General features: G+C 41.3%; 1 protein-coding gene across 3 annotated transcripts in view; it reads right to left on the bottom strand.

The window, feature by feature from the left end:
- The window catches only part of Tmtc2 (Transmembrane O-mannosyltransferase targeting cadherins 2), a 187,602-nt gene that overhangs the window by 17,892 nt on the left and 155,043 nt on the right, over nt 1–14,667 (bottom strand). For all 3 annotated transcript variants that reach the window (XR_011545774.1, XM_070656951.1, XM_070656952.1), the window contains exon 7: nt 1,432–1,676. Coding sequence is in view for 2 of the 3 variants with exons in the window: in XM_070656951.1 (XP_070513052.1) it covers nt 1,432–1,676 (245 nt within the window). In the remaining variant the exon portion in view is untranslated. The remainder of the gene's footprint in view (nt 1–1,431; nt 1,677–14,667) is intronic.

The following is a 14,667-nucleotide window of genomic DNA, read 5'->3' as shown; positions in this document are numbered from 1 at the left end:
GAGAGGAGCCAAGCCGGTCGTTGCGCGAGCCGATGTTGTCGCTTCGCCTGCGCCACGTCCAAAAAGTTGGACGTGAATTGTGAAAGGGAGAAAAAAGACAGCGGCGGGCGCGAGAGCGAGCACGCGAGAGGGAAAGAGGGGAAGGGAGGGGGGAAAAAAAAGAGGCGAGAGGAAAGTCGGACGACGCCGGTAAAGCCACCCTACGAGAGAAACTCGCGGGAAGTTCGCTCCGTACGTCGTTGCAACGCGGGCGGTCGGGTGGTTGCTTCGAAGATGGAAGAGAGAGAGAGAGAGAGAGAGAGAGAGAGAGAGAGAGAGAGAGAGAGAGAAAAAGAGGGAGAAAGTGAGAGAAAGAGCTAGAGGAAGGGAGCGAGTAAGTGGATCGTGAGGAGCGTTTTCCTGATTTTTCAAGGGGAGAGGATAGAAGATTTTTCAAACGGAAAAGTTGACGTCGAGGCCAATTACGGAAAATACAATATCACTCGCGTAATTGCGAAACAGTTATTAATTTTTAATTCTAATTAATGCTTAATGTGAAAATTAAATATAGGATAGTAAAATATTTAGGCGTCTTTAAATTACTTTGCGGAAAGGGCTTTATAACATAAAATAGATTTTCCTTCGTTCTTTTTTGATCGTCATGCAAAACGAAGAAATGAGCGAAACAAAGAGCGAATTGACCTATGTTGAATGGATGATGATTGAGTGATGGATACTGAATTGATTCAGGGCGGACCGAAGGTAGTAATAATCTTGGAAAGCAATTAGCGGCCGAAGGGCCGACGAAAACATCAGAAATCTGTTTCGAGTTGATTACTTTCTTACAGGCGGCTCCCGGCGTATCGTTCCAAGTGGTTTACCACATTCTCCGTTTGTTAATCGATCGATTGCAATCGCCGAGAGACAGACCAATCCATAATAATCGTTTTTCCAGTTAACCGCCGTGTCTGCAAGGGAAACAATCCACGCGCTGATATTTCTTGTCGATTGATGAGATAAATTTGTATTCCGAAACCTCGCTCTTCAATCACTTTCGATCAACGTCGAACGAAGTAATTGTTAGTCAAGTAACGGTGATTTAGTTTTGTTTATCTCCGATATAAATGTATCCGGTATTAAATTAATCGGCGTAATGAAATATTAACGATACGCAAGTTGTAACAACGTAGGATTAATCGATACCGAGCTATGAATTTCGTTGGTTCTAATTTACAAAGAGATAGCGTACGCAAACGGGAAACAAGGCTCTGTTCTTTGCCCGGAGAAACGAAAGAGCAGGGAAACTATAAGTCGCTCGAAGCGAAACGGAGATACGGAACGCCTCGAAGGCACTTACTCTTAACGCGCTCCAAGTATTCATAGTTCCCTCGCGCGCATCAAGTTATTCCACCTTAGTGGTGTAATGAAGAGGAAGCGGCGCGCACTACTAACCTGAGGTGGATAGTGATCCGGCAGGGCGCGCAGGGCTTCCCTATACGCTGACAGGGCTCTTTGTAATCTACCCTGATCGGCATACAGTGCGCCTAATTGAAGGAGGGCCTGCACCCTGGCTGCCTCATGAGCCCTTTTGTCCTTCAGACCGGAGCCATCCAAGGATGCACCGGCGCGCAAAACCGCAGCTGCCTCGGTGCCTCGTCCGACCGAAATCAGCGTCGCTCCCAGATTCACATAAGCTTCTGCAAAGACAAATGATAAAGATCGTGAGACGTAGCGAAGAGATACCGCCGGTGTTCGGAAAATTCAACCCTTATTAAATTGTTTTAAGCCGTTCTCGAAAAGTCGTAAGTTAAGTCTAAAATAATACAAGCTAAGAGTATTTTAAATATTTGCACGAAAGGGCGAGTAATAAAAAGTCGGATGATTTGCGCCTCGCCGGAGAATGATTTCGTGAGCCAAAAAAGATTATGGTCCAAATCTCGTCCCGGGCGGAAACTTTTTAAATGTGGCATTTCGTTTTCTCGACACTTTTATTTCGAACTTTAATTAAAAAAGTCCTTTCGGGAGGACTGACTTTTCTAGGCCTTAGGATTGAAATAAGCGCTTTGTCGCTCAAGCAAAATTGCCATAATCTCTCACGAGCCGCAGGGATGATAAGGGAGATTATGTTCTAAAGAAACTTTCAGTTTAAATTAAGGCGTGGCTAAATTTTTTTTTTTTTCCCTACAGATTTAATTTTCACATTTACAAGCTTATTTTTTCCGCATTCTGAAAACGTAAGTGATAAAAGTCGTATATGGCCAGAGAAGATCGAACTTTATATTAATACAGCGGCGCGAGGTAATTTTATCAAAACAAAAGTTTTTGTCGTTAAAAAAAATTACTTTATAATATTATCGTTTACTTCTATCAGAAAAAAAAAAAAAGCAAAGAAGGAAAATAAATAAAATTCTATAAAATAGAGAAAGTATATATAGCATAACGAGAACGAGAAAGAAAACGGCAGTCCGTCAACAATAATCCATTGTAGTTCGAGACTCCGGAGAATGAGAGAAAAAGCGGCAATGAAAAATAGCGAGCCGTAAAAGTCGAACGGGTACCTATAGGTTCGCATTTAGTCTACGTGAAAACTTATTACACTCGGTACGCTCGGATACCACCTGTTACCATTTATCTCCCGCACACGCTCGCGCGTTCCTACTTCTTCTTCTTTGATGAATTGCGATCTTTTCGCGAATAGCGATGATTTTAACAGCTGTCTGTAACGTAGGCGAATGTTGACGCAATCGTCGAACGGTTAACTCGAAATATCGGAGTGGCGTTTTCGCGGACAATTAATAAAAACCTGCATTTTCTTGGTTTGACTGTCGTGACCGAAAGTCAGATACGTTAGAACGATAGACCTGGGGGGAGGAGGTGGTTGACTGAAAGTCGCGTTTCACCAACAGCGCCGATGCTTTGTATTATTTTGAATAAGGAGCTTGCAGACCGGTGGCGGCGGTGTCGGGTAATCTATTTTCCTCGCCGCCGCTCCCTCGGGATACTCCATGGAATTAGAGCACCGGCCGTGCTTCCTGTATCCCCGGATCAGGATGAATGTGTACGCGACGAAGCTCGCAACGGGCGCACGCGCGTACTCCTTTCGCAAGTGTATCGATGTCGCGCTATTTAACCCTTGCGTTATCATACAGATTACTCTTCAACAGCGATACATTGTAATCAACGCGGTGTTATTAGACTTTTTTTTTTCACCTTTAAAAACAAATCTTTAACCCCGTGACGAATTTTTTTTACTCATTTTACATATTATCTTTATAATTAATAGAAAGATATAAAGTTATGAAAATATTTTTTTTTTTTTAATGAAACATGAAATTAAATGCATTAAAGTAACGAAATTAAAATGCGATTTTGTCTTCTCGTTAAAAGTCTAAATGAATTGTTTTATATTATGGTTATTGGAAATTATCTTTGCAATATTTCTTGATTGTTATACGTCGAGGAATATCAAGATTAATAAATAATAGTAGTAGTGTCGTAAATTCCCAACATTTCGATTCTGGCGTTTTGAAAATATCGTTTAAAGAGCAGCGGCAATCGACACGCGCAAGATAATTACGTCGTAAAAAGTTCGAAAATCGTGCCTCTCCTCGCGAAACGGCGGCTATAAAATGGACTTACTCTCAATCTTTCGCATTGGATTTACTTTCTCTCTCTCTCTCTCTCTCTCTTTATCTCGAAGGGATATTGCGGGGCGTCGTAAAAAGAACGAAAGACAGGAAAAGAAGGCGAAATAACGCGCGGTTGCGGTGGCCTGCGTTTGGCAGTGAATTATACTGTCCGCCTTTTGCGGCTCGCTCTTTCCACATAATCGTACCGAGTCGAAGAAGAGAGTCAGGTGGCCCGTCGACACACCAGAAAATGTGATGGCGGATTTAGGGTGGTAGAGGACGATGCAGGGTACGGGTAGATAGGGTAGGTAGGTAGAAAACGGGCGAAAGAGGTAAGAGGGATTGTAGATTCCCGTGGGGGTCTACGGCGCAGGCGGAAGAAGGATGGGCGGACGGAAACTGCTGTTTCATCTCCGACTCCGCCAACTTGGCAAGACCGCCGCTCTGTTTGCTTCCTAATTACGAAAGAGAGAGAATAAGATGCGACCGAGGGAGGGAAGGAGGAAAGAAAATGACGAAAGCGCGCGCGGGAGGGGAGAAGAGGGGGAGGTGGGTGGGTGGGCCGGGTTTCGAAGTGAATTCAACTCCACCGCTCTCGCGGAATTAAGATTCCATTGTGCAGCCGAGTTTTGTGTGTGCCTTGCAATTTTCTGGTTAACCTGGCCGACTCCTGGCATGCCCGGCTTCCTCGCGCAGCATCACGCGCCGCATGGGCACCGCACCGCGCGTCGCTCTGACGAAGATCGATGGCGCACGACCGACGCCCCCTTCGATTTATCGTTCGCGACACGCGCTGGTTTTCCGCGATAATTCGTTGCGGCCGCGTCGGGGTGTTCGGTGCCGCGCGGATAGCGCCGTTGATCTTGCGAGACAAAAGCGTGGACCCATCGGCGCTGCCCCTGTTATTCATAGAAGTCGCGACGCGATTTATGCGTCGCCGAGAGAGAAAAATTAATCGCGCCGACGAATGCGATAGCGAAGCGTTTCAATTCGACGGGCTACGCCAAATCGCGATGATCGATAGGACAATAGATCTCGCTTCGTTTTTCATTAACTGTTACTAGATATTACAGTTAAAGTCGCAGCGACAAAATAATCATATTTTTTGTTACGTCGGGGAGGGTCACAAAATTTTACCTCAGCGTTTGCGCGACGGATCCATGGCCTTTAAAGATTTTATCACGATTCGTTTTTATTTACATATTCTAATTACTTAATAAAAAAAATTCATGTACATTACGGATTACTGGTTTTTAAATTGTTACGCTGCTATATATTTATGACAGCATAAAGATTCGTCCTGTACGGAATTTTGACGCGAGTAACGCCAACAAAATGTAGAGGAAAACTTTAGCGGAATGACTCGGCCCGAGTCTCGTTAGTTATTAAACGCGGCCGTTAAGTACTAGCTGGCGGTGCAAGCTGTTGACCGTTGAAACGTTAGTTTCAAGATTATGGGACAATTTAGCGCGCGGCATGGCAATGTAATTTCGCACGCATCCGACTGTGACTCATTGCCGAAAGTGCTCGTTGCAGTTGCATGGAAAAAGAGGGAGAGAGAAAGGGAAAGAGAAAAGAAGGACAGGAGAAAGTAGAAGAGTATCACGCGAATCAGAAAATAAACCTCTCATTAACATATATAATATTATTAGCCCGTTCTTTGTTGCGGTACATGCATTATTTCACGACTATGATTACTTTTCCGGATGAAAACTTCCCGAATGAGTTAGACATTAGCAGGCAATTAAATTACGACGAGTCAATGGCTGCTATCTGAACTCTTATTACTATCTAAAGTACCGCTTTGTTTCAGACTGGCCACCAATAGTGGCTTATCTACTTAAACGTCTACGTATACTCTGTTTTTTTTTTCCCATTAGAAACGCTTTAATCTCGTAAGATTAGATTTAATTGAATTTTTTTGCAAAGATTTTAGTCCTTAAAATAATTACTCTAATTATTTTACTAATTACTTTAAGTATTGTAACTGTAACTGTTTTTATTTAGTGGAAAATGTTTAAAGTATTAAAATGTTTTATTTAATGCTAAATTCACATTAAGATAAATAAAACTTTGTTTCTAAAATCTAAATGCAAAGAAACAGTCGATTATTTTGCCAATATATTTTTAAAACGTCATCTTTGAAGTTACGTCTCAAAACTTTTTATAATTGCTCATAAAATTAATTCGGTCAGCATCGTCTTTGTTTTTTTTTTCTTAATTTGTTATATTAAAATTTGACCCACACGTACGTAGAATATAATACATCCATATAGTAGCTCAAATTGCACGCATGACCGCTATGCTGAAACACGAATGGACGATTAGACGAATGGACCATTCGACGGTGATCCAGATTGAGGGAGGAGATCGTCCATTCGGAACCCCCGGCTTTCTTTCTATCTCGGTCGGGTCCCGTAAATCGGTCGTAACCGTCGAGCTTTTAAAACACGTCCGGTCCGAGTAATTAGTGGCTCGATCGGTCACCAATTTGTGGATAGAGCTGCCACAGGCTGCACTTGCATCTTGCACTACGTATCTCCAGTCTGATGTATATGCGCGTGCACGTATACGAGCGGACGCAGATGCAATGCGTACGTGTGTGTGAGCGAGAAAGCGACCTTTATCGACCGGCGACGGTAAAGAGATTGCGAATGTGTGGGCGTGTGTTTGCGTATGTGTCAGCCGCCGTGTACGCGAATAGATGGTCGATTCGCGGATGCGTGTTCATACGCTCGTAAAATCCAAATTCTCTGAAGCATGGATGCTGAAAGTTAAATTAAGAAGTCCCGACGGCTGCCTCGATTGTCACTGACAGTTTTTTTGTCAATTACGTAATATAAACGGGAAGCTGAAATAAATCGGACATTACGTTAAAACATACCGCTCATCTGAAAACAATATCGCCCTTTCGAGCAGGCGAAGAAAAATTGTTTTACGCAAATTGCGCTTTAAAATTGCGCAACGTTTCGTTTTCACAATGAGATAAATCTTGCGGTTTTTATTTTATTTTATTTATTTATTTTTTTTTTTGTTTCTTGACCGTTTATTCTTGCCACGGCTCTCGCGTATATCGTGAGACTGCTTTGCGATCTGCGAATTTCAAATCGTTTCGACCGTTGCACGATATTAATTAAGTAAATGATTAAATTCGGATGAAACAATTAATTTGCGTATTTAATATAGATTATCGCGACACATGGTATGTCTAAATGAAAAGCGCCGGCCGTCGCCCATCCGGCTTTCCTGAAAATGTAATTACAATTCGCCGATTAGCGGGACGGAAAAATATGTAATTCCTGACAATTGCCATACAGCGTCGGCATACCGGTATCAAATATGAAAATTAATTAATACGCTCGAATTCAATAGTTTATTCGATTCGCGTTACGTACTGATGAAACCCGCGCCAATCTCGCGCCACACCATGCCACTTGCGCTAAAAGCAATTACAAAACCAATAACAATACATACGCCCGCGGAAAATATTCAAACATATGAGTTCGCCCGCCTCGCTGTATTTGCTCGTAATAACCATAAGTCTGTTTGATCGAAACGTTAGATCAGTTTAAATATTAGTCAAGCACCTTCGGCAGCCATCTGCGCGGGTTATTACCTGTCAATCATCTGAAAATGCAATTCGGTTTACTTTCTAACGTTGCGTCTGCATAACGCGCAATTATCTCTTTCCCCACGTTGTTACGAGAACCAATAACTAAAAGGACGACACATCGCTTTTATATGAATTATTTAATTATACCCCTATTTACTTTTTCAGGCGAAATTAATTTCGTCATAATTATGTTACATAAATTTAATTATTGCAGTTATGCACATATGAAACAAATAAATTAATATCACACATTTCGTTGATATATTAACGAAGCGTGATTTCTCTCTCTCTCTCTCTCTCTTTTTCTCTCTCTCTCTCTCTCTCTCCTCTTTATCTCTCACGACAAGATTAATTAAACTTTATTATAAAAAGCAGTTATTTTATATTTAATTGCTCGCGATTGGGCGGCTGGGTAAATACACGGTTGACTTCTTATGCATGTATCCAATTAATTCAGTTTCGATTGGTTATAAAGCCGATTCAAATGATCATCTTGTTATGATCTCGAGTATGTTTCGAAACAGGATAGGCTACAAATAGACGTGTATATGTGCTTTACGCCTATGTATATGTACAAACATATTCACTTGCGGGCATAAACTCTCCATGCACTGTCTTTGAGTGATCGCGTCGAAGGTGGAAGGGACGAGGGCGCGGTTGTGAAAGGGGTAAGGCCTTTACAGAAATTGCCGCATTCAGGGGAATCAATCGTGTTAAGTGCTCATACAACCGATTCAACTAATTTCTCGCGATTTCGAGCCCCGAGACACTTAACCGCGCGCGATACGGAAATCCTGTAGCGGTAGCCCGGTAATCTCGGTCTTCTCGTCCCGCCGTGACATTAACAAGATCGCGTTTCTATCGTGAACGATTGCGAGCAATTATAGTTCTCGTAAAGACATACTTCATCCTAGATTTAGTAGAACACGTCGTCCTAAATCCCGGATATTTTAGAACGCTGCTACGTCGCTGTAAAAATAATGTTCGTAAAGTTACCGACAAAATATTTATATAATATTCATAAAACGTACAGAACGTTTACCAGAAAAGGAAATTTTTTTTTTCCGCGACAGCAAATGAAAACCGACAGCAATGTTTGGAGCTGATTGAAACGCTAAAATTGGTACCCATTTGACTTGATAGCGGATGGTGTTATTAAATAGAGAAGCTGCATCTATGATTCAATTGACGTACTGACGTAATAATATTTTTTACATTTATTTCAAATGTTTTTGAAGCGTTTCAGGCATCTTTAAAATATTTAAAATTTAGTTAAACGAACGTTGTGAGTGTAGACTACGAGAGTTACATTTTTTTTCTTTTTTTTTTTTGCTAGTTCGACATTTGACGATGCGATTTGATTTTCACCGAAGTCGGATATCGTGACGCAATAAGGCCGCTTTCGTGTCGGGGGCCAAGAATCCTGCACAGCTAATAGAAATCCAGAAACGGCTTTTGTTATAGCGATTCGACCGCGCCGCGAATATACAATCTCACAATCACGTGCACCACGTGTATGTATTCGTTGAAATTACTCAGAGATTTATAGACAAAGGCGCGCGTCCCGAAGGCTTTTCTAATAATATACCAACCAAAATTGCAGCCGTCCGGTTAACCTACTTGCCGAGTATTTTCGATGCGCCCTCCGGCTCATATACTCGGCTTGTAATGAATCGTTACGTAGCTTTCGGTTGTCGGCCTGCCGTCAATTTGAGGACGCGAATAGCGGCCTAGCACAGTCGTCCCACATAGACGTTGTATCTATTTACGAACCCACCCGATAGTTTACGTAGACAGCCATTGTAGGAACTTCTGATAATAACACGCGATTTATGGGCAATCTGCTCGCGAAATACGAGTGCCCAGACACGACATTTGTCGTTTATCGCCCACATACAAAGATATTCCCCTTTCGATAACCGATAATCACAAATATATCTTATCTCGATGGACGTACGATGACGTATTTATTAATATGAAACAGAGCGATTCTTTAAATAACACATTTTTTCGCATTGTAGCATAGTGGAAATTTTTTAACCAATTTTCTAATCTATTTTTTGTTAACAGTTGAATTGTTGTTCTATCGTAGAATCAGGTAACACTGAAATTCGTAATTTTACGAGTAAGCACTTTGATTTGTACAACCAAACTCAACTGTTGTACATTGCGTTTAATCGTTGAATTGGAAAAATCAACTATTTCAGTGATACCCGCTACAAAGAGTAATTATAAATTTGTTATTTGATTTGACAAAGTTTGAAATGCCGCGTATCGTTATCATAGGATAAAATCATTATTATTATTATCTCGCGTAAACATAATTAGGAAACGAACATGAAATACGCAATAACGCAATGTTACAGAAGCCAATGACTAATATTAATTGAAACAATCATTATTTCGTAGTTTATATGACTTCGCAGCCTGACGAGATTGCCGAGTTTATTTCATTGTAAAATCGTTAAACCTGATTAATCAAAATTAACAAATTATTTAAGATACACTATTGCAAATTTAATATTACTAAAACTGATTAATGTGCTCGTGTTGATTAATCGATCGCCGGGGTTGATAGAAACTCTCACCGCTGTCAAATTAAAATGATCAAAAGTGATTAGCGGAGAAGTAATAATTCGTCATTAGAGCTCGCGGATGCGGCGTTGTTGAATTCGAATCAGCGACCGCGAGTTAAACCTATTTCACGAATCTTCGAGGACCCACGACGGATGTATCATTTAACATTAAGGGGAAGTGCTTTGCGCGTCCGAGGGTTAATTGTGAAAGTAAAGCGAGGACGTCTAACTACACTTCTCCGCCTTCTGTCTACGCAGTTCTTGTTCCGTGATTCTCTCGGTGCTCCCGTAGAACTTGGTCGGTTTAATTGAGTCGCCCGCATTTCGCAGGCGAGCGTTTCGCACACGTGTTGTAGACACAACGGGAGCATTTCCGGAAGTTCACCTTTGCGAGAAGTCTTTCACACGTGACGCGCTCGCTCGTGGCGAACTGCATTAACACGGAGGAGTACATCTTCCTGCCTCGGTTTTTCTTCTCTTCCGCTTCTTTTCCCCCAGTTCTTTCTCTCTCTCTCTTTTTTTTTCTTTTATCGCTAATCTCGCCCTTTTTCGGATCAGCCAACTATAAATGAACGGGAGATACTCACGTGAGATTTACGAGCGCGCGGGCGTTTGTTGGGATTATAGATAGCCTGCATTCTGAACTTGTGCCGCCGCGCGCGAACTAAGTCGCGGTTGCTCGTAAAATCTCAGCGAAAAGAGGCACGCGTCATTCGTCACTCGAGAACTGCCATAAAAGTTGCGCGCGGCGTATCTTCCGTTGTGCATCCTGTAAATACAATCTGCAAAATAGCGTGTCCTTCGTCTTCTGTGTCGCTGCCTTTGCCTCGTTGTGCCGATCGGTGTGCAAAGTTACGACAAAGAAGAAGAAGAAAAAAAAAAAAACTGCGGGGGTACGTAATTCCCCATCGTAGATTAAAAGAGAGAATTAAATTAGTTTTCACCGTTAATTAGTTAATATTAAATAGAGCGGGGGCTATTAAGTAAATTCTATTCATTCTCGAGCGACGAAGTCTCCGAAGTATTTTGCATGACGCCGCCATCGTGGACGAATGTTAAAAGGGAAGGACTTCTTAAACATTCCTTGTGCTCTTTCGCTTCCGGCTCGCCGTCGTCGGGATCGAGTTTAACTTCGCTAATATACTTTTGCGCCCCGCTGCATAAAAGCGAGATGTATCCGCGTTTCAGTAATCGGCTGAACTTCCACGACAAGCGAGTGAACTTCGAATGAATAAAGTTTGCGGCCCGGGGAAAAAGTAGACCGCGCCGCTTCTTTCCCTTTGTTTTCGCGGGGCCGTTGATTAATCGATGATAATACGTCGACTTTAGCGTCGACTAACTTTAAGAAATAGCTCTTAAGTGGCGAGCGACGTTGGGCGGCGTGAAACCTACCCTTCGGAAAATGCCGGATTAATTGGCATTTTGCTCGTGGCGTCTTACGTAAAAGTAAAGAACTTATAATACGTAAATAAAGACTGATACGTTTATTTAATTTTAATAAATTGTTAATAGTATACGTATATTCTTTTCGCGTTCAACTTATACCTGTAATTCTTTTATCGTTCTCTGCCTCGCGAAATATGAAAATCTGCGCGTGCTTCCTTTGACGAAACAATCGCGAAGAATCGCTTGGTATTACGTAAGCTATTCCGCGTTTAAGATAATTGTACTCTTAATTTATTCAATGAGATTTTTCCAGCTTTTTATTCCCAACGGCGAAATTAGCCGGCGGCCTTATAAAATTAAACATTCTAATGCATGTAGATGCAATTGCGGTCGTTTCCCCGGAGAAGCTTTACGTGTGTGAGCAAGCTTTTTAGCTTCCTCGTGCGATAATCGTCAAAAATTTCTAGCACAATGCCCTTTCCATTTCCATTCTCGCACACTAAGTCGCATAGCCGTACACGCGGTTAAATTTCTCACGATAAATTTAAGCCGCATGTTTATTTAATTGCTCCTTGCGGTTTAATTAAATTTTAGCGCTCAATAAAAAGTTTCAGATAATCCTCGCGCAAAAAAAAAAGGGTGAATTTCCATTCATATTTTTCACCCATTCTTATCTTTATTTATGAAAAAAAAAAGCTTGGGCGTAGTTAGAGTAATCGGATTGCGTTATATTTTTTAATAATAAGATTAATAATATTCATAACGCAATAAATATACGAATAAGATTTAATTTTCAGAGTATCTTAGATATGAATAAAATTTCTTAAATTCTAGCAAAAAAGATCTTATTACAGTACTTTAAAAGCGTTAGTTAATTTGATATATTTTACTGTTACTCGGGTAGTTTTTGTCATTGAAAACTTTAATCTAGCATATTATTTTTGAGAATCAGGGAGTAAATTGCTTAATTCTCATTGAATAGTATCGTGCTTGTCGCACTATGTAATAAATTCCAATCTTGCGGTATAAGATGTCGCATTTTAAGTCGACGATATAGTCAAGTCGATACATCGGTAAACTTGTCGGGCAACTTTTAAGCTTGTTTAAAGTGCCAACTTTTATCAACCATTATTCATATCGAGAAGGCGGTTTTAACCGATCAGTTAGCTATCAAACTCGATAAATTGCAGATATTCGAGGTGTACAACGCGCGAGATAAATATTTCCATATTTTTAAACATTTTTATAGAAATCGGAATGTTTTCTTTATCAATCGATGTACGTAATATCGCATTTATCTGCTGCGGGAGCGTACGAGTTTATATATCGAATAAAGACGATATTAATATTCACGCGGGAACCAGCGACGCCTCGCTACGAGCGAACGAGAGCGAAGGAGAGAGAGACGGAGAGAGAAAAGCGTCAATATTGTCAACCGATGACTCGGTCATTGTTTACTGTTTGCGTTGGTCATTTTTGTTCAGTCAATATAGCAACCGCAAATGTGAATCGCCAAATGCGGGCGATGTACAGGTAACTTGCGAACGTTGTTGAAAACTTTCGTTTTCACGTATACCGAGGGCGACAAACAATTTAGGAAATTCTGCTAATATTTGACTGGGGTGTCTACTTTGAATCACAAACACGGCAAATATAAATCTTTTTTTTTTTTTTTTTTTTTTTTTTGCTGGATAGAAATACTTCGGGAACAAGTGCACGTAGAATGTTATTAGTTGCGTTCAGCAGGAACACTTTTGCAAGTGTTACAAAATTTACAGATGTGATTGGAGGGTGCTTTTAAATTCGGTCAAGATTAGGAACGTACGTCGATTAGATTCGTGATTTTTACAATGATTGCGAGACAGCTGTTTCTGTTGAGCGCAGCCAATGGAATGAAATTACAAACGCGCATTCCTTGCGTCGCGAATTCTGCGTCGGTTAGAGTTAATCGTCGTGCACGGTATCGTATAACACGACATCACCGCCGTTTCGCGCCCGCATATCTCCAATGTGGTAAATATTCGTTTTCCCAGCATTTGCCGAAGCTCATTGCGCATGCAAACCGTCCGCATATAAATTTATACAAAATTATATCTCTCTTTGAGCGTGTCGTTCGGATTTACGCGGCAAGTGCGCCTATGTGTGTTCGCGTGTGTGCGTACGTGTTTGAGCATTATTCTTTGTTTGCAACGCCAATACTTTTCTCGATGCGCATCTGATAAATCCGACGTGACATTAATTTGTCGCGCCTGCACGTGGACGTTAAAATTTTGCCGGGCAAAATTTCGGAGATATTTCTATAAATTTAACATTGATTATTTCACTAAAAACATCCACATGCTAATGTTTTTTCGATACTATTAGGTATCCAGAATTCAATTAAATAAAGCTTTATTATCTCGGATTTCAGAACATTATCAGAAATGTATATAATAAATATTCCGTTTTCGTTATTAAAATATGTCAAGAAATATTTAACGCGTTTAATTTTGAAGCGCCCGTGGTTCCACTCGTAAAAAGATATCGACCCTAAATATATTCGGGATTCTGCCGGCATTAAAATTAATGTTTATGAGACACTTCGTGCACGCAAGGCGTCGAAATCTAATCTGCATTCCGTGTTCCGCTTCACGCTGCAGATGTGCCCGCGGTACCAATTGCGCTTTTGGGTTAGTGCCGATATCGCTCTTTACCGGGGAAAAACATCTGGGGACTGGCAGCCTCGGAATGGCACGTGAAGGAGCCATAAAATCGATATTGTAACGTGACAAACTATCTCGCGCTGTAACGAACCGCTCCCCTGATCGGAGTAAATCGCAAATCCTACACGTTGTATCGGGGATATGTATGTAACAAACGAGCTGCTCATCTTTCTCTTCTCGCGCTTCTCCTTTTTTGTCTCTTGTGGGTCCTCTTCAATGTGCGCCGCGCCCCCAAGTCTAAAGCCGTAAAGACTAGGGAGTCTCCCGGGTAAAAGGCGGCTCGTTAAGGACGCAAACTGATCTCTCAGCTTCTAGTAGTAAGCACGGATGTATACGTAGACCCGAGGGGGCTGCTCGAGAAGTAACGCAAGCTGGAGAAATACTCGCGTGATACGTGTGTGCCTGGTATATCTAAAGATTATTATATCGATCAAAGGACTGATCGAAAAACGTAATGGCGAAACAAGAAGTTTGAGGATAAGCATCTTATTAGTTAAAAATGGAATATTGTTAATGGAGTTCGGAAAAATCGATGCACGTTGAATAAAATGGATGACGGTTGCGGTAGCGCGTCTTCATTTTTTGTTGAGGCATTACGGAAAATAATGTCTTTAGTAAAAAGGCGTACGAAGGGACAATACATTTCATTTTTTTTTCTCGCGACGCTGGAGATCCTTCAGTGATCCATCGACGATAACAACGCGAATCCATCAAATAAAATTAATGGCATTTTGATATTAAGTTATTCGACTAACCGTAGACTCGAGCACTTGGCTAATGAA

The sequence above is a fragment of the Cardiocondyla obscurior genome, linkage group LG05 (assembly GCF_019399895.1).
Source record: "Cardiocondyla obscurior isolate alpha-2009 linkage group LG05, Cobs3.1, whole genome shotgun sequence".
NCBI lineage: Eukaryota > Metazoa > Arthropoda > Insecta > Hymenoptera > Formicidae > Cardiocondyla > Cardiocondyla obscurior.
This window is presented reverse-complemented; position numbering and strand designations above follow the sequence as displayed.